The sequence below is a fragment of the Plectropomus leopardus genome, chromosome 8, assembly GCF_008729295.1.
Source record: "Plectropomus leopardus isolate mb chromosome 8, YSFRI_Pleo_2.0, whole genome shotgun sequence".
NCBI lineage: Eukaryota > Metazoa > Chordata > Actinopteri > Perciformes > Serranidae > Plectropomus > Plectropomus leopardus.
In genome coordinates this window covers 27,084,392-27,104,814 of record NC_056470.1, presented here as the reverse complement: position 1 = coordinate 27,104,814, position 20,423 = coordinate 27,084,392, and the positions used below count along the sequence as shown (strand labels likewise).

Genomic DNA, 20,423 nt, shown 5'->3' with positions numbered 1-20,423 from the left:
TCAGTTTGCTTGTCATGTTTGCTCTCGTGGCAGATGTAGAGGAGAGTATTAGTGCCTCAGGTGTGAACCTTTGAAGATGTACTCGCTTAAAACCATCCACAGATGCAGAAAATATAACTGATATAAATCTGTATGTTGTGCCAGTGCTCCCAAGTCACATTATAGTATATTTCATTTGTCAAAAGTGACTTTTTTTGTAATAAAACAATAAGCAATGAGAGGCCGAAGTTTACACTGATTTCGGAACAGCTAAGGGAAGTTGAGCAAAGTGCTCCTTAGCTGTTTTAAATCTGTGTTAACAACAGCCTCAAGTGGCCTGTTGATTTCATAAAATGGCTATTACATATATACATATACCTGGCAATGTTTCATACAATTAACACACAGCAACAAAAAAATGCAATAATTTATTGATAACAAATAATCATTCTACCTCCTAGCAATGTAGTTCTTTAACGACATTTAGCAGAACCGTTGCCAAGCAACACACAGATCTTACAAATCATTCGCAACATGGAGCCAAAGAGGTTCATTCCCATGGGCTCTCGAGCCTCACATTAGGAGAAAGAAGAGAAAAGTTCATGAAATTGACAACTTTTATGTTCACTCTCCTCTCAATGTCGTCACTTTCCAACAATATTGCTTTTGTTGCAGTGTATCCCGCTCACTATCTGAATAACCAGGCCACATTATAACAACCATGATGTCACTAGCAATTAACGACATAGATAAGGAAAGAGAGTGTAATACTGCAGATGAAAACTTGCGAGCCAGCTAAAATTACATCGTTGACTTGCAATAGATTGTTGGTGTAGTTTGTCCACTTTGGATGGAGATAATAGGCCGTTGGATTGGGCGGACGGTGTTTCTTAAACAAAATGACAGGACATGGTGGATTCCCTGGCTGCTCAAACTTAAATCCCTGTAAACTCTCTTTGTCACTTTTGCAGCATTGTTGTCTTTTTTGTGAATTCATTGAATGACAGCTTTGCTTATTTCTGAGCATTCTCGTCCTGGGGGATGATAAATCATCTGAGCTTCAGACTGCCCCCTTTAGCTCTGCATCCCATATGACAATAGACCGAATCACCATGACATCACTTAGGTAGACAACTGGCATTTATTTTGAACATGTAAAAGAAAGAAGAGAAAATGCAAATTAAATATCAACAATTTTACATTATAATTTACAGAAAAAAGAGGAAGATAAACTAGGAAAACATAAATATTAAAATAACCAACTGGGGAGACTTGTGATACTGACAAACTTGTTTATTTCTGTTGTCATCCTCAGCCTTAACTTTTAAAGATATATAGTAAGATATACGATATATATAGTAAAATTACTGCTTTTGTCACTGGAGTCTAATGGGTTGAAGATAGCAGCTTCATTTCCCCTTCAGAAAGAGCTGGGGGTTAGGGTGCAAGTGATGAAAATCTAAATATAGTGTAAACTAATACTGATATATTAGTAAACAAACGTTGTGATTCAGCCTATATGTTAATAATTGCCACAGTAATACTGAAACTGTAATGTGGTCACAGCTGTTTGATAAAAGAATATTTTTAAATTGGCTTTGAACATGGCTCAGCCAATCAAGGCCTGCAAGTATCCGTTTTATAAGTTGTAATTTGGGTTTCAGTGTTTTGCTCAAGGACACTTATACATAAAGGTAGAAGCCGGGGAACAAACTGAATATCTTATATCAGCTCTCCACCACCTGAGCTACAGCCACCTTTTGTTCCTTTTTCATTTTCTTTTCACAAGACTGAGAGTGAAGTGGCTCTGCTTTGTGTTTGATTTGGATGCCAGTCTCAAAACAGCTTTATTAACATGTAAGGCACCGACATTATTTATCCATTTAACCTGTTAAGTTAAACAAAACATGACAGGTGGTATTTTGTAAATAGACCATAAATTATTTCCTATTTTGATTGTTTTCTGGTGGCTTCATGCATTATTATGAATTTCATAACTTAACTATAATCTTACTGACAGTGTTTTCTTTTTTTTTGTTTTTCAAGGACTGTGTGTGCAGCTTAAATGACGAAGTGGAACTTGTTCAGGCATCAGACAACGCCCATGGTCGCTGCTAAGCCAACGGGGGCCAGTGCCTTGACTGTGACTCCAGCCTCCGTCGCATTAGTCTCTGCCGACAACACCACCGAACCGGTCAACAAGAACGATGCCTTTGACGAGATCAAAAACAAGTTCCTAAATGAAATCGACAAGATCCCACGTGAGTGCCGGACAAAATTCAAGCCTGTCCTGATCAACCAACTTGTATTGATGTGACTCTAAGCAATGATTTTGGAATTAGATTTTCTGTTTCGCTGCAGGCATTGGCAGCCTCATAATGCCTTTATTCAGTATTGATCACTGGCTGCCCTTCCTAATGGCAGAGAAATCTAATTTTCACCCAATCTAATTGCTAACCTAGCACCCTCTTACTAAATATATTTGGCCCAGGACATGATATGGAGTCGGCTAAATGATTGGTTGGTCAAATGTCAAAGTATTTTACTTCTTTCTTCTCTCTTTTGGTGTGGATGTGCCATTCTATATTACGGTCTGTATGTTCCCCTCAGTGCCGTCCTGGGCTATCATTGCCATTGCCGTGGTCGCTGCTTTACTCATTCTAACATGCTGCTTCTGCATCATCAAGAAATGCTGTTGCAAGAAGAAGAAGAACAAGAAGGGCAAGAAGGGGAAGGGGGACATGGGAATGAAGAACCTGAAAGGGGGAGAGGTATGTTGTTCCGCGGGAGGTCGCATCACAGCCGGGGATATTTTCACTTGTACTGTATATGAAGCGAGCCACATCACAGCTAACTTTAACCTGTTTATGAGCCTATTATGCATTCCCACCAGGATGTCGCAATATTTTGATCACAACAATTAATAAAAATTCAGCCGATCCCTGTGAATTTTGCAGGACGTGCAATTTTGTCCAATCAGCATAACTTTACGAAAAATTTTACACTTGAAAATGAGTAGCATCTCATTTCATTGTGGAGTCGTGTGCAGTGTATTAACTCAGCCCCTCAGAGTCACAGACACACAGTCATCAATCAGCTGTTGCTGCCTCCCCTCACCACCACCATCACAAACACATCGTAATTTTGAAGGAAACATTGAATGCTTGTAATTATAAGTTCCTAATACGAGACAGCACCGCAACAATTTTGTCAATTTTCCATTTGAAAATGCCTATAAACATTGCAACATGCATCAATTTTTCTTTTAGAAAAGTTGCTCTGAAATCAGGCATTTCAGGCTGCAACAATCCTGCGAAATCCTGGAGGGACTGATTATGTAACATCTATGGGGATTACAATATAGCTTTGTACTGGAAGAAAAACATGCATGTAGTCTGACACAGCTAATTCTATAACAGCAGTCCTCGTGCTGCACATTTTATTCTAGTAAAACGTTTCCTGTTTGATTAGATTACACGTTATTTAGACAGGCTGTTTAACTCTATGATGGCTTTCTAACCCAGTCAGTGTATTCTCCGCAGGTGTTAATTGCATTCTTTATTCACCATGATTATTTTTCATTTTTCTCTTTCTTTTTGTTTTGTTATTTAATGTATTTGTCATTAATGTTATTGTTGCTCTTTCTCTCACTTGTGCTTTGGGATTTGAGTGGAAAATGACAGGACTCTTATCTATTCAACCCAACCATTGTTTTCCCCAGTCATTAAAGAGTAATTATGAAAATTAGTAGTTAGCACAATGCTGCTGTTTTTGGGCCTGTAATTATTTTTTTTCCACATATGTGATGGATGATTTGACAATAAGAATATATCCAAAAAAAACGTGGAGTTATTTTAAAAGCTGACGGCCCTGCTGCACAAGATATGATTGTGCTAATGAGGAGGCTTCTCTATCTGTCATTTTCCTCGCTCCCTACAGTGTAGCTGACTACATTTGCTGTGATTACACTTCTTTGGTGTCTGCTGTGAGTTCAATCTCTTCCTTTGTCTCTGCTCTCCTCCTTCCTGCTTTGTGTCTTATGTGTGCTCCGTGTATCTTGACTGTGGTGGACTTCTCTGCCTACGGTAGGTCTGATAGCACGCGGCGCCCCTCTCTGGCCGCTCTGAGTAAGCGCAGACCAGGGCAGGGGGGGAGCGGTGGTTGGGGGGTGGTGGTGGGGGGGCTGGGCTTGGGCTTGGAGGGGTTGGATTGCAGTGATGATGACTATGAGTGCTATGGCTTCCTTAGTTTTTTGCAAGCTTAGGTGCTGCGGGTGCTTGAGGAATCTTTGGGAGCGATTTAAGCTGCTTCGCAAAATCCACTGAACTGATATGCCGCACCAACTGCTATGTCTTGAATATCCAGAGATTGCAATTTTTTTGGCTAAAAAAAAAAAAAACAGAACAGAGACGTGTTAAAGTGTTTTGAAATGAACATGAAACTCATCCTATGGTTGAGCCTTTTGAATGACGAGTGCACTCAGCAACTCACTAGAGATCACTAACATGCATGTGCAAGGGGTAAGCTGGATATTTGTCAAATAATAAGCTGGAACTTTACCTAACTGAGAGCTTTGAGCATGTTTCCACCGTTACAATGTGCAACACAACCAAAAAAACAACAAAAAAAACAACAAACATATTACAAACAATTTCCCTCCAGAGATACGGTGACTGACATGGGTCTGAAATTCACATGCTGCGCCCCACCTGCGTGCAAACACGCTCTGAGTTCCACGACAGATAAAGCTGTTTGTATCTCTTGACAAAGACCAGCATATTCCCTTGCAGTAGGTACCATTGAATGGCCACAACTTGACTTGAGAGTAACTTTCCTGGATGACCCATGCTGCTGACATACTCGGTGACAAGTCATTGACCTCCTCTCTCCCTGAAAGCACTCGGGTCTCACTGAGGAGAAATGGTGGGCCAGAATGTTTGCCCAAGCTCCACTTGGCCTGATTTCAGTCAATGTAAAGATAAAACTACAATCTACTTGCTGTTTTAAAAGATAAAACCTCAGTACTGAGCTCACAATTCACCCCACTGAGTTCACCAAAGGGCATACATTCAGACAAACCATGTCTTCATCTTTGAACCCTCACTGGAAGTTTGAGAATAACTGGAAATTCTCATTATAGCATGATCCCTCCATGGATGTGTACATTTCACTCAGAACACATGCATAGAAATTTTTGGGTTTCACAAAAATTTGCAGAGGTAGTTAAAAAAAAACATTACTTTAATCCGTCTTTAGAAATTCAAAGGTAATTCATTTTACATTTGCCGTCAGAAGGAAACTTGGATCCTGCATTGTGTGGCCTGGCATGCTTGAATGAAAAGCATTTACCACAATAAAGATAGAGAATGCCACATATAAGGTTATTGTGTGAGAATGTGTGTGTGTGTGTGTGTGTGTGTGTGAGAGAGAGAGAGAGAGAGAAAGTGTTAAAGCATGCATGAGAGCCTGCATGTAAGCAAACGTGTGTGTGAGTGTTTGATAGTACAGTATGGTGTGTAGTGGGTGTGTATTATCTGTGTGTGTGCCCTGTTCCTCTTCCAGCTCATCAGTGAGTAGCTGGACCCTCCAGTCTTACGAAGACATCAGTGTTTTTTCAAGAAGACAGCCGTAGGACAGTAGGCCATACTGAGATATTATCCATGCAGTATCGTAAATGAGACTTTACTTACTTTACTTTAATGTTCATATCGGATCAGATTGCTTTAACTCGATTAGTCACAGCCGCCTCTAAAGAGACGAAACACCGGGTGTAGTGTAAAGTCAAGATGGATTTATCTTCTTTGTTGATTATCTCAGGAGCTATTAAACTGTCACTGAACTGAACTGATTTTTTTGTCCTAGCATGTGATCAAGAGTCACAATAATTCATGTTAGAGTATCAGCAGGAAAAATCTGGACTCTGTTTGGAATAAATTTTGAAATATATTCACAATTCAGTTATAATAATCAGACCAAAGTACAATAATAGCAGCAAAATCCGATCAGCAATACAAGTGTAAACACATTAATGAGACTTTGGGATGTCAGGAGGAGATAAAGTGCAAACATTTAATATTGTCTGGCTTGAAATAAACCTGTTTGCCAAAAAGCTTACAGCATCAGTTTGAGGATTTTCGTCTGCAGTTTAAGTTTGAGAGCTTTTGGAGAAAAGTGTCAGGAATCACTGCGTCAGGAGTTTGATCAAATCACAGCGTTTCCTCAAAGCGCCGTTCTTCAGTTCCTCTCAGGAAGGACGCTCTGTTTCTTGTGACAGCTTGTGTTTGAAATGCTGTACACGGGGTGGACAATATAACAAGAACGCCTTTCACTATTGTGCAATGCAGTGTAATAGCTCTGCAATAGAAACTAGTTTGTTCAGTGTTCGTTTTTGTTTTAAAAAAAACTGAACTTTGTTGATTTTAAATTCTGGGCCACTACAATACTAATGTTAATAATACTAATACTAATACTAATACTAATAATAATTTGGCCAAAAGCTGGTGCTGATATCATTTTTTAAAATTAATTAATTTATTTTTTGTCATTGTTGCCTTTGCCTTTGTTTTTATTTTATTTTTTACCCTTTTATGCCAGGAACAAAAGAAACAAAGTAATCTTCATTATAGAAAATAACCTAATTATTTAAAGTCATTCAGCCCTTCATTACACTTCCTTTGAATGAGCACAGATTTAATCATACAAATTTATGAAACAACTAACTGCTTTAAAAGTCTTTTTCTCAGCGTATAATATATCATAATTTTCTTTTCAACATCAATTTTATATTGCTGTGAAAACAATAAATGTCTCCACATCATGCAACATTAGAATTTACCATCAAGACAGCATAATAATTTACCGTCGCCCAATACTCATTTTTCCTGAATAGAGCTTGCAAAAATTATAATGTAACTAAATGCAACCTCAGTTAGCTATTAGTTCTGGCCACCAGCTGCGAACAGCTGTTCATAATTTGTTGTTCATAATGCAGCATTATCGGGAACACTTTAGGGGGCATCTTCTGACGTAACAATAGTGAGTTTACTCCGTCATTTCGTCCAGAAGATGTCCCTGGAAAGACCTCTGTTCATACAAAACGTATTTTCTGTTGTCTCAGGGAATGGAGCACCATGGTGTCGAGCCCTGCGTTTTAGCCTGCACAAAGTTTATGTGACTCAGCAAAAAAAAAACAAAAAAAACAACCAATGGGCACCACCATTGGAATGTCACCTTGTTGGCTGATAGGGATATTGGCTGATACCAGTGTTAGGCTGATAGATCAATGCATCACTCTGAGAAATAAAAAATAACCAAACAAGCCAAAACAAGTACAGCAACCAAAGACGGAGGGCTGAGGGGCCAGCTGAGGTCAAAGCATTTAAGTCTATCGATTATCACGGGCAGCTGCAATATCCATCCGTGCCCTTATTGGCTTAAGGCGCACGCTATTAATCCCAGCTGCTTTAGGCTAGACTCCAAGTTCGCTATTTTATTAAAGGCCATGAATCCAGTGTGACCTCAAAGAGAGCCTCAAAGTGTACCACATTTGTGAAACTGTCTATCCTGCAGCTATAAAGGCTGCAGACAACAGTCTACATTGATGAACATGAATTGTTCTTTAGAATAGAGAGAAAAAGATTGGGATCATATTTCAACCCAGTCAAACCTAAGACCATTTACAAATTTCCACAAAGTAGCAATAAGAGGGTAAAACATGTAAAAACATCCCTGGAGCATTAATAAAACTATATATATATACAGTTATAGGAAGTAACCGGATGCATTTTCTAACCTCATTTTATTAACCCTTTTGAGAAAATATCCCATAATGTCCTTCAGTCTGCTTAATTGTGACTTTGGCTCATTTCAGCTGATGCAGCTTTCTGCTGTGTGGGATATACAGTCACGATTCTTTACACTTTTTAAAAAGTTAATGTGACTCATTAGGGATGAGTCATATTTAGGATCTGGGCAGCTGCTTGTGTAGCCACAATGCAGTTCCTTCAAAGACCTGTTTCAACTGATGTTCCCAATATTTTGTCCACCCCTGTAATATCACACTTACAAGCAGCTACACAAGTAAGATATATTGATTTGAAAAGGTTTGACAATCACCTTTTTTGAGTGAAAAGGAAGATGTTCTGGAGTTTTTTTTTTTTTGTTTTTTTTTTTTTGCATGGTTGATGTGTTAGATTGCTGCATATTGTAAGGTGTGCCTGTTTTTCTGTCCACCCCGTGTATATTGACTGTATTTATTCTGCTGTTTCTCTCCTTTTCTCTCTCTATCTCTCTCCACACTTTCCACAATAAAACAGTTCTATTGAAATGGATTTTTTTTTTTTTTACAATATTTTGTAGTCAAAGAGAATTCCCCCATATCTGAATGTAGATTTTAACCCACCTGTAACACTCATGAAAAAAAAAGAAAACAGCAAATGGTGTCACCCAAGAAATAGTGAAATCAAGTCAGGTTGCAACCGTGGCCATCGATGAACAGATTGCACTAGTAACACCTGGGTGAGCGGGGGTAAGTGGCAGGTAGGTGCTGTGGCTAACCCGACTGCTATTGCCCGAGGTTTAGTGTTCAGCACAGCCGCCACCTCACAAACGCCCTCTCACTGTTGGTCTCCTCTGCCGCCCGCCCCTCCCCTCTGTCTGTGCAGAAACAACAGGATGACGATGATGAAGAAGATGATGTCGAACCCGGACTGACTGGAGACGAGAAAGAGGAGGAAGTGAAGGAGAAAGAGAAGCTGGGGAAGCTGCAGTACTCCATTGATTATGACTTCCAGGAGAACAAGGCAAGCTTATTTTACATTTTCTTGTCCAGATGTGGAGCCTTTGGCCTGTTTTTCACGGTCGATTATCAAAAAAGAGAAACAGGATCAAGGAGAAAATACACACTGACTTTTAATCACGTACCTCCTCTCTCCTGCCTCCGCCAGCTGACTGTGGGAATCCTGCAAGCAGCTGATCTCCTCTCCATGGACAGCGGAGGCACCTCTGACCCCTACGTCAAGGTCTTTGTCCTCCCTGACAAAAAGAAGAAGTTTGACACAAAGGTTCACAAGAAAACACTCAATCCTGTCTTCAATGAGACCTTTACCTTCAAGGTAAGCTGTAACATCTCGTGGTCACCTTTTACTTATTACTTATTAAAACAACAAGTTCACCAAGCTGTTTGATTTGTAGAAGGGTCCTGGTAAAGGTGAAACGCTCGTCCTTTTTTGTCTGTGAGGGCTTAGCTGCTGCTTAGAATCTGATTTCTCAAACACCTCTGCCCAGCAGTGATAAAAAAGCAGCAGACATATTGAAGGTGTCAGACAAGGAGAATGTGGCAGAGAATCAAATTAGAGGAGAGGGCCACCTCTGGTGCACTTCGCCTGCTGCTGACACAGCTCTATAAAAAACAATACCAACACCTTCTCCTTGTCAAAGTCAGGCTGGTTCTGCTGAGGGTGCACGCTTTTACGTCAGGCCATTTTGAGCTCGAGGCCAAAGTCACAACCCAATAATGCTAGTTCTGATCTGAGTTGCTCTATAAGTTTAGGATTGAGGATCGGTCTTTGAAAGTGATGCATGAAAATGGGATTACCTCTGTCTCCCAGATTCCATTCCAAGAGATGGGAGGAAAGACTCTGGTGATGTCAGTCTATGACTTTGATCGCTTCTCTAAACATGATGTCATCGGAGAGATTAAAATACCCATGAACACCCTTGACCTGGCAAAGCCAATTGAGGAGTGGAGAGACCTGGACAGCGCAGATCAAGAAGAGGTAAGAGTCATGCGGCACGCTGCTGCTCATGTCTATTACTTATGCACGTTTTACTATATATCTGAGGCCAATACCTGCATAGATTATAATAAAGATCCTTTGAAGTAATAATCTCAGAGATTTCATTTAAAGGTTCAGTGTGTAGGATTTAGTGGTATTTAGCTGTTAGGTTGCATATTGCAACCAAATGAAACATCTCCCGTGTGTCAACCGTGAAGGAGACCTATGTTTGCTGACGTGAAAACGCAAATGGCCCTATATAGCACAAGTGTTTGGTTTGTCCCTCTTGGGCTACAGTAGAAACAACATGGCAGGCTCTTTGAAAGAGGACCTTCTCTGTATGTAGATGTAAACAGCTCGTTCTGAGGAAATGAAAACACACTGATTCTAATATATTCACATAATTATAAACTAATTAAAACACATTTCTGAATATTATAGTTGTTTTCTGCCAATATTATTCCTCCCAAATCCTGCACACTGGACCTTTTAATGTCTGTTAAGTCACTGTCTATTTCTTAATGAGGTAACTATGGAGATTGAGCCTATAGCCTACTGAAGAAAGCCATTGCATTTGTATTATTATGAATTGGGTGTCTGGGTGACGCACAGTTAGTGAAGCATTTTCCTTTATCATGCAGTAGTTGGTCTACCAGAAAGGGTAGGTGGAGCTAACATACTCTTTAACTCACTAGTGTGTGAAGCAACGTACTGTTTTTTCTGGTCTCTGCTAGTATTGCAAGTAAATGTTAATGTGGCCAAAGAAATGAAGATCACCTCACAAAATGTCATTCCCTTTTCACTCTCCTGTTTACTGGTGACCTCGAATTGTTAGGCATGGCCAAGGTAATGACTGACATCACAAAAACGCCACTGTTTGGATTTAATTTATATTTCTGTACTGGCAAAAGGGTCAATTGTAATGAATCACCTACATAGAGTTATCACCTGAATCTGCTTTATGTTGAATTTCGGGCCATCTTTTGTTTTTAGCAGCCCAGCCCACAAATGTGCTGTTTTAGTTCACTTCCACAGCTCTCAGAGCATTGTTTTCAGCCACAGGAGGCAGCTGCTTTTAGTGCAGCAGCTCTAAGAAACCGCCGTACATTACCTGCTCAGCAGCAAACATAGTTAGAGACTTGCTGGTGAACAGAGTGGAGCAAATTGCAGTTTAAAATTCCCTGAGGAGTTTATTGAGACCACAGAACAAAGCTAAAAGAGAGTGAATATTGGACTTAGATTCACCAGGTGGCCAAAAACACAGTGTGCTCTGTAACTGCTGGATGTTTAAATAGTAACTAATATGCAACAGAAGTCTTATTCTCTTTGCAGACTGTAATCATAATACAACCAATAAGAGAGGTTTTAGACAAACTGAAGTAAATTTCCTCAGACCATCAGCAAAAACACTTATTTTCACGTAGAGCAACCTGAACAGTTTACTCAGCTGATGACATAATACTAAAATAACCAGGGGCACAAGGTGGCAACTTCATCTGGTGAGATACAGAACGCTGAAGGACACACTTTTTGTTTTTCTAAGCGACTGCACTGCATCCTTTGTATCCATGCAGTCTGTAATTTGGTGTTTTCACAATAATGCCGCACCAGAATATGAAAATCAATCAGTGAAATCTCCCCAGAGCCATGTTAAGAAGGAATAATCACTCTACAGTTGCTTGCGGTCTCAGATATTTTATTACCTTTGAAAAGGCCAATGAGATGTGCTTAAGAATATCAGTAATTCCTGCTCCTAAAACAAAACTAATGGCAGCAGGAATTATTTGCACAGACGGCGCATATTTAAAACGTGACTCCAGAGGGACAGTTTGTGTGTTTGTGTCGTGCGCCTTACATCAGAGAGAAGATATAAATTCTGCGTCAGACCTCCTTTAACTTTCTCTCCCCCTCCCTCCTCCTCACAGCCTGAGAAGCTGGGTGACATTTGCATCTCTCTGCGTTACGTCCCCACTGCTGGCAAACTTACCATCTGTATCCTGGAGGCCAAGAACCTGAAGAAAATGGACGTGGGTGGGCTGTCAGGTATATGCACAGAGCTGAGCATCAGATAGTGCATTTCATTATCACACCTGACACAATTTCAGTGCTCACGGTCTAGCCGAGATACATCAGCTTAATGTGAAATGTGGGTGCTTGCAGTGGGACTGCAGTGTACACAGGAACGTGCCTGTGAGCACAGCCATTAGGTCGGCCCTGCTCTGCTCACGTGCTGACGCTGCAGTGCTTACCATGCACCAGCTCTCGCTCCCCCCTCTGGCTTCAGCATGGGCCCCATCTGTTGGTGCATCACAGCACTGCAACCCAAACATGCATGTGCAAGGCATTTTTTTTAATCACGCTTTCTTCTTAATCTCTCTGTTTCCAGATCCTTACGTGAAAATTAACCTCCTGCAGAATGGAAAGAGGCTGAAGAAGAAGAAGACGACAGTGAAGAAGAACACTTTGAATCCGTACTACAATGAGTCCTTCAGCTTTGAGATTCCTCTTGAACAAATGCAGGTAAGGACATGGACTCGCTGAAGAAAGTACAGGTGTTAAAAAGCACTGCACGTCCTTAAAAAGTCTAACTAAGTTTAACTTTTTACCTTATACTTGCACTTATTTGTTGGCAAAATGTAGATAAATCAAACTCATTCTAATAATCATATCTCTGCATAAAACCTACCTCTGCACGAAATTACATGTTCATTACTAACCTTTATACTAACCTGTAGTGCTTGAATAAGACCAAGATTATTTCTCAAAAAATCTGACCTAAATTTGGTTAAAAATGATTTTGAAAAGGTCTGAAAAAGCATTAAATTTGAGTGTCTGATATCAGTAGACACCCTGATTTATAAAAAGGTAAATGTATTCATAGATCAATATCAATGTGCCCTACCGAACTATCTATCATCAGGCAGAGAAAAATCCATTAATCACATGACACAAATAATACCTGCACACTGCTGTTTTGTCCCAGATTTTTATATTATTTTGTTTGAACATGACTGCTAACAGTTAGACCATAGATGGTCTCTTTCAGATAAAGCTGAAGACAGGAGCACACCTGTATATAAATGAATATTTTTTGATTAGATTGTCACATTGACCTTTAACTAAGTTATTGGTAAAGAGCATGTGAGAATTCATAGTTAATAAAATTATAATAAATTACACTACTGGGTTTTAGTGCTTCAGCCTAAAACTGTCTGCGTGAAAAAATGGTCGAAGTCTCTGCGTCTGAAAAGTTAAACCAATGCAAACTGTGTTAAACCTGCATACTTTCTAATGGCCAACAGGGGGCGACTCCACTGGTTGCAATTCTTACTTGATTTTTTTCCCCACTAAACATCATCCTAATGAGTTTATGGTCTCAATTGCTACTTCAGAGTCTTCTTCACTACGGTATAATGCTCATTTTGTAAATTACAGTCCCATTTAGAGTAAAATAAACGATAAAGCAGGGTATGCTTTAGCGTGTGGCTACCTTGTGATTGACAAGTCACTACCATGGCAAACTGTCAAGCAGGTTAGAAGTGTAGCAATGCGTATCCATGGTACTAAGTACATTTAAATATTTACACTAAGCTATAAAGTTTACCACAAATTCTGCAGTCTGGTTGCTGGTAAACACTAATCTGGGGAAGTACTGGAGGTAAACAAGTTGCTGTTACTGCACTAGTATCTCCCAACAATACATGCGCATTGAAATGTAAGAGTCTGACGAAGTTTACAATTTTCTGCTGTCACCTTTACTGACATTACACTGTCAAGGGTAACTACCACTGCAACTACTGACTGTCGCGTTATTGTGAAATATAATCTTAGCAAACAAATGACCACAGAGTAAAGATAATTCAGTCAGCATAACAAACACAGTGTTTGGTTTAACAAATGATCATATTCACCGGTGACTCACGCAAGTGCGTCACTCATAGTGTTGGTCGCTGTTTAAAACACAAAAAGGCGGAACTTTAACATGGTCGTTAAACTGAACACCAGCAGCCCTTTGTTTATTTGGAGTGATTTTTTTGTAACTAGGGGAAACTGTTATTTGGCAGACAGTCATTAATGTCTACATTTTAAGCCAAAGTCATCAATTCACTGTCAGCAGGAAGCAGCAGACTCAGCAGAGTCACTACAACTTCCCACTGTGATAGCGGTGCTGCAGCGGGCATGCGTATGGTGGCTAATGTTGGCAACCTTAAGACCTTTAAAACTTTAGAAAGTGCTGTGTAACTACCATTACTGAGAATGATTGCTCACTTCACGAGTCCTCTCTACTTGAGCTATGTCACCATATTTTAGCTTTTAAAGAAATAGTTTGACATTTTGGAAGACACACTTATTCGCCTTCTTGCTGAGACTTAGATCAAAAGATTGATCCCACTCTCATCTCTGTCTGGTAAATTAAAGGCTCCAGCCAGCATCCACTTAGATTACTTTAGCATAAAATGTTGAAGACTTGACATCACTGTGAGGCTGCCAGGCAACTAGCAGAGACTCCAGGAAGTCACTGCGGCTTTCCAAGAAATAATCCGTAATCTGTACAGACGTGACAGTGGTATCAAACCTCTCATCTAACTGTCGGCAAGAAAGCAAACAGGTTTATTCCCCATAATGTCAAACTGTTCCTCTAACCCATTCAAACCTGGTTGGACATCAGTTTTCTCATGCTACACTAATGGGTTTTTAGAAATAAAATTGAATTGAACTGAATATAGTCGGGCGGGGAAAAATTGATACAGTAACATGGTATCGCAATGTTTTGTGTGGCAATATGGTATCGATAAAAGTACGCCAAGCACAGATTGTTTTATTAATAAAAGTGATTAATAATATAAATACAAATATACAAATCAGTCCACTAGATACATTTTGCTGCAATAAAAATGATTGAGTTGAGAAACTTTATCTTTGAAACTTTATTTTATTGGATAAAACAGCTGCTGACAAATTTTTCCTTGGGGACATAATTTACGGCTGAAAAAAAGGTAATAAATATTGCAATAAATAACAATATGAATTATTGCAGCACTCGGCATATTGCAAAACATTTAAAATTGCAATCATATTGTATTGTGACGGAAGTATCGTAATAATATAGTGATGTTTGCTGCATGACAACCCCTCTCTCTCTCTCTCCCACTTTCATGCTTAAATTCTGTCCTAACCAATAAAAGGCAAAAATGCCACACACAAAACATCAGTATTTGAGTAAAATTCTGCACCCTTCACCCCCCTCGTATCGTTGTGATCATCGTGGCATTCTGAACCTTGTTGTAATGCTTTCTCCCCCAGAAAATCCTAGCTGTGATCACAGTGCTGGATTATGACAAGATTGGCAAGAACGATGCCATTGGGAAGATCTTGGTGGGAAGCAAGTGCACGGGGGCCGGGCTGAAACACTGGTCCGACATGCTGGCCAACCCCCGCCGCCCCATCGCCCAGTGGCATCCACTGCAGCCAGAGGAGGAGGTGGATGCTGCCATCGCAGCCCTGAATGCCAAGAAGTAAACTCCCCCCTGAACACATCGTCCCCCACCTTCCACCTTACCTTACCCACGCATTCCCCCTCGACCATCTCCCCCCGGGCCCCACGTATCAGTGTATATTCCAGAAGAACACCCCAACTGTTCATCTGCTCCCTCCTCCTCCCCTTCCTCTCCCGCTGCCACCTTTCAAAAGATCCATACATTCAACATGATGGGAAATCTAGTTTAAAAAAAAAGCATCATGTTATATGAAATCATGTCATTGAAAAAAGAAGACAAGTTACAGGATGGACAGATACTCCGTTGATTTCCTTTAGATCTATTTTTGTATTGGGGTTGTGGTTCCATTAATAAGAATACAGAGTAGACTACAAAGAGTGCTATATGGGAATCTGGTGATAGAGGGGATAAAACATTAACATTCACTCATATTGTACTTCTCACCCCTTCCCCTTAGTGACACAGTTTGCTTAGAATAGTGCTTAATAATAAAATGCTTTATACTGCCATATGATAGAGAAATAACACAAGCAGGTCCATTCCTTAGGTGTATTGTGCACCATGTTCCACACCTGCCAGTTATCATACTAGATGATTCTGTTCGTTTGAAGTACATTCCTAGAGTTGGGTAGCGAGTAGGGATAGGCATATATCCAGTTACCCACAAACACACTGCCTTTTTTGATTAGTTAACCTTCCACCCATCGTCTCAGGAAAACTGAGAGGAAACTGAAACTCCATGCCTTTTTTTCTAAACGGGTTGTTATTATTATTCAAATACTCCTCTTGATGAGACCGTCGGATCCAAGCGCTTGTTTATTTTCCGGTGACGTAAGGCTCACGACTAGTGCTAGTTTATCCATGAAATGGTAGGCAACAGGGAGTGGTGGATTTTCAGAAAAAAAGGGGTATTTGTGTATTTTTTTGACAAAAAGGCTGTCATTTGAATAACAAAAAAGCAAGGAAATATTATCAGAGTGGGTACAACAGAGACTGATTCCAACCACCAATGACATGATATTTACAAGGTGTCGATTACTGCCTGCAGTCTACCACCTCCCCTCCCAACGCCTCTGATTCTGTATCTCACTTGTTCAGTGCTACTGCCATTAGTCATGGACTTGACACAAGGGTTTTACTTCAAAGGAATCCCTATAACCGTCTTACAGTCATAAAGGAGACAAGCCTTCAAAGTAACAAAATAAGCAATTTTCAACTACCAGGGACGCCTTCCAGTTAGCGGTGTTGTTCTCTTCATTTCTTTATTTTTCTTGTTCTGTTCATTTATCCATTTTATTTAACTTCAAACACTTTTATTCCTCAAGCACTTTAAATCCAAATGTTACGTTAAGTACCCTCAGAAACCAGAGCTTTAATTATTAATGTCATTGATATCTGCTGGTTTTATGAAGAAAAAAGAGCAAAGGAGTGCATTATGTATTTTTTTTTGTTATTGTTGCTTTTTTTTGGGCATTTTGTGTATTGATTGTTTGAATATTACGTTTCTCACTCTCGATTGCAAGGATATGGTCTGGAAGAAGGCACTGATCATGTGTATATTATACACAGCTTACCAAACTGTTGAATTTAATTGCACTACTGGGTATGTTTCTGTTCTGTGGTAATTTGACGCTGTTTTTTGATCTGTGTAGATTTTATTTTTTAATGATGAAATGTTGTGAGATTGAATTTTTCTGTGGCACACCAGACAGGTCTCCTCCTACATACTATATACACATATGTGTGTCAAAAAAAAAAACTCTAAAAGAAAGAAAAGAGACACAATCTAATGCTGCTCCCTGGCTCCTTCGCAGAATGCAATTGGTTCAGTTTTGTAAATTAATATTCTGCTGAAGATTAATTTTAAAGAGGAAGTTTGTCTAGTGACACAATCCAAAATGACCAAAACTTATCAGCCCTGAATAAATTGGAGGATGCGTAATTAGTAATCAAACTCCTAATATGCATCAGGTCTTGTGTGCCTGCTTCCAGGTCTACTTATTAATTTAAATCAGCATAAACTACCCGTTAACTGTGTGCAAAAAAAAAAAGAAAGAAAAAAAGCAAAGTCAATGTAAATCAACTTTTTTTTTTGAATTTTATGAATGTTGGCTCTTGTATCTTCCTCTGTTGGAAACTTTGACTCTTGATTTTTTTATAACCGACATAGCCCACATTCAGTTTTTCATCGCACATTATCTTTTTTCCTCTGTTGACGAAGCAGCACTAAAGAAAAGGCAACATGGAAGCAATCAAGCAACCCATCGGTGTGTAGTTTTGCCTATATACATAGTTCATACACGTTGATACTGCATGTTTATACAAAATACTGTACATAGGAGCATGTTTTAGAGACAAAGCAAAAATATCTCGTGTACGTAAATGGGTGTCATTTGTCATTTTAATAACACAAACGAAGGGGGAAAAAAAGATGCACTGTATATTTTCTAAATGAAACAAATGTGTATTTATTTTCCATGAGGGTCATTGGAGAGAATGTCATACAAATATTAGAGTACTATTACTAATAAGAACCTTTCCACGCCTGAAATTCTTAAGCAAGTGTGTCGTCCAGTACTGTGTGTGAGTTCATGTAGGATGAAAATGTAGCCGCATGCTTGCTATATAATTCCTTGTGATCGGATTTTTTTTTTTTTGACACCATTTATCTTCCATACATTTTTTCAGCGCTTATCTGAAGGCCAATGTTTGACTTGTTTTATTGGTGTTGCTTTTTTTTTTTTTTTTTTTTTTTTAAAGAAGCGAAATATGTTTTAAATTTTCAATGTTTGGGATGTCGGGGTCTCCAAGTCTATTACTATTTTTTAAAAACAGATTTGGCACGTTGTTATTCTGAAATAACTCGAAAAAAGATGGAATAATTCTGCAATCTGTAGGTGGATTGTAGGAGCTGTTATTTGTGCCAGTAGTGAAAGTCTGTTTGATCATATCTTTGTAAAAACGCATTTCCAAGGGCCAAAACGATGACTAATCCCATTCCAGCGAACACAAAACGACTTGGATTCCCGTCTTCTCTCTTTCTTTACTTGGAAGTTTTTATTTTTCACTTCTACAGTATTTAAATGACCTGAAACCCTTCACGGCTGTGTCTCTTTTACTGTGTTTATTATACAATATGTGTACGTGTATACAAGATAAATGAATAAGATAAAACTAAAGCCATAAAACTCAAGCACTAACTCTTTAGAGCTCAGCTGAGTAGCTAGAGTTTATTTATGAAGAAAAAAAGAGTATCTGACATGTCTTCATTTTCCTTGGCCAGTGTTTCTCTTTTACATTCCGTTCAGAGGTCTTTGTTCATCAAGAGGGCAAAATCCACTTTTTTCTGTATATGTGAGCTTTGAGAACAGTTGTGAGTTTAGTAGAGTGAGTGTGTCTTTTTCTACTTTCAGAGCTGTCGATGTCCTTGTTTCATAGAGGTAGCTGATTTTACAGTATTGTGATTAGTAACGTATATGCCTTGTTTTGATAGTATAAATAAGAATATCACAATAGGTTCTCAATAATACTGCTTAAATTATATATACATATATATATATATATATATATATACAAGAGTGTGTTCTATTCTTGGGCTGAGTGCAATTTCTGAACCAAACTGGGTCGCTCTTCAAGTTTCTCTTTTTCCAGTTTCACAGCAGAATGTACTCGTACAATCAATAACACACTGCTGGTGATCTGCGGCTCACGCTGAGGTTTTTGTTGGTTCGTCTATTGCTCGAGCTTCAAAACAATGTAGAAGAGAGATCCAACAATATTAAAGCAAAAAGAGAGAAATTTCAAAACAGTGGCACCCAAGTTTTAGGCCTGAATCCCTCCCATAGAACTATGCATAGAGTTATGATTTTGACAAACACATAAAAAAATTTTTTTTTGAGAATATAAAAATACATATTATGTCATGCACATGATATGAAATTATAAGAATTCCAAATTTTGGGAAATATACTTATTTGCTTTCTCACAGAGAGACTGAAGTTGATAAACGACTTTTTAGGTCACTGTATTGAAAACTCATCCAATAAAGTGATGAGACGACCCAGTGTGGGCAGACAAGAATGTGCACAGCACTGTGTGATGCAGGTGGAAATCTGTGTTTTTAGGGAGTTCCACGAGAAAATGGCTAATTTGGCTCTGTCTGTATAAATGACATTTATTGACCATGCAATTCACATTAACAAAGGTGGCATTCTGGTGTACTGAAATCACATCTTGGTGGAAAAAAAGTTAGATGATCCGACACCTAATGACAACACAGCTGCTCAAATGTTAATTAAAAACAGTAGTAGTTTACTAAAAGGCTGTCGCAAAATCTTCCTCCTCCAAAAAAGTTTATCAAAGCTTATCAAAGGTGTTATTTTTACTCCATTACTATGCATGTAAGCTCCCTGTCTGTATTTGTGTTAGGCTAAGCGAACTGTCTCCTGACTCCAGCTTTATATTTAAAGGACAGATAAGAGCGGTATCTCATCTAACTGGTGCCGAGAAGGCGAATAAGCCTATTTCCCAAAACTATTGTACTATTCCTTTAAGTTGACCTCAGTCGCTGAATTTTCTCAGAGGTAAACACTGAACTGCCATCTCTACCCTGACAACAATCTTATCGTCTAATGCAATATTATATTTACCCACCGTCCCATTAATGCTCCTGACTGTGACCAAATGATGCACTGAGAACAATTCAGACACACAAAAATCACAAAAAATACTGCCAGTACCTGATCACAGTTGCCTGCATTCGTCAACACTGTTTGAATCTACAAAGCCAAAACAATTCAAGCAGAGCACAACAGAACACATCAGACGGTGAGGCAAATGTGATTACAGGTCGATTTATAGCACATTTAAGAGATTTATTTTCACTGCCACACCATGGTCACGTGACATCTGAGTTCTATGGGAGAGCTGTGTGTGTGCTTGTATATGTGGGATAAACAGGTGGAGTGTAGGCCCTTTAGCAGACATGGTGCAACAACACAGCACTAGAATATATAATTACAATATACAGTACAGGTCTCCATGCATGGGACACATTACTCATTCCTAAATGTACATCTTTGTGTGTATGATCGTAATACTCAAACAATCTTAGTTTAAATATGGGGGTTGTTTAGTTCTGTCGGTAGCTCTGTAGATGTACTTTATGCAC

At 39.2% G+C, this 20,423-nt stretch overlaps 1 protein-coding gene across 7 annotated transcripts in view; it reads left to right on the top strand.

Moving 5' to 3' along the window:
• LOC121946700 (synaptotagmin-2-like) overlaps positions 1-18,446 on the top strand; it is a 79,545-nt gene extending 61,099 nt beyond the window's left edge. For 6 of the 7 annotated variants that reach the window (XM_042491389.1, XM_042491392.1, XM_042491388.1 and 3 more), the window contains 8 exons: positions 2,026-2,240; positions 2,590-2,750; positions 8,643-8,780; positions 8,925-9,092; positions 9,588-9,755; positions 11,681-11,798; positions 12,142-12,275; positions 15,060-18,446. In XM_042491389.1, coding sequence (XP_042347323.1) covers positions 2,045-2,240; positions 2,590-2,750; positions 8,643-8,780; positions 8,925-9,092; positions 9,588-9,755; positions 11,681-11,798; positions 12,142-12,275; positions 15,060-15,275 — 1,299 coding nt within the window. In that variant the 5' untranslated portion in view covers positions 2,026-2,044 and the 3' untranslated portion in view covers positions 15,276-18,446. The remainder of the gene's footprint in view (positions 1-2,025; positions 2,241-2,589; positions 2,751-8,642; positions 8,781-8,924; positions 9,093-9,587; positions 9,756-11,680; positions 11,799-12,141; positions 12,276-15,059) is intronic. The other variant, XM_042491394.1, reaches the window with a different exon arrangement.
• Positions 18,447-20,423: the final 1,977 nt, after the last annotated feature.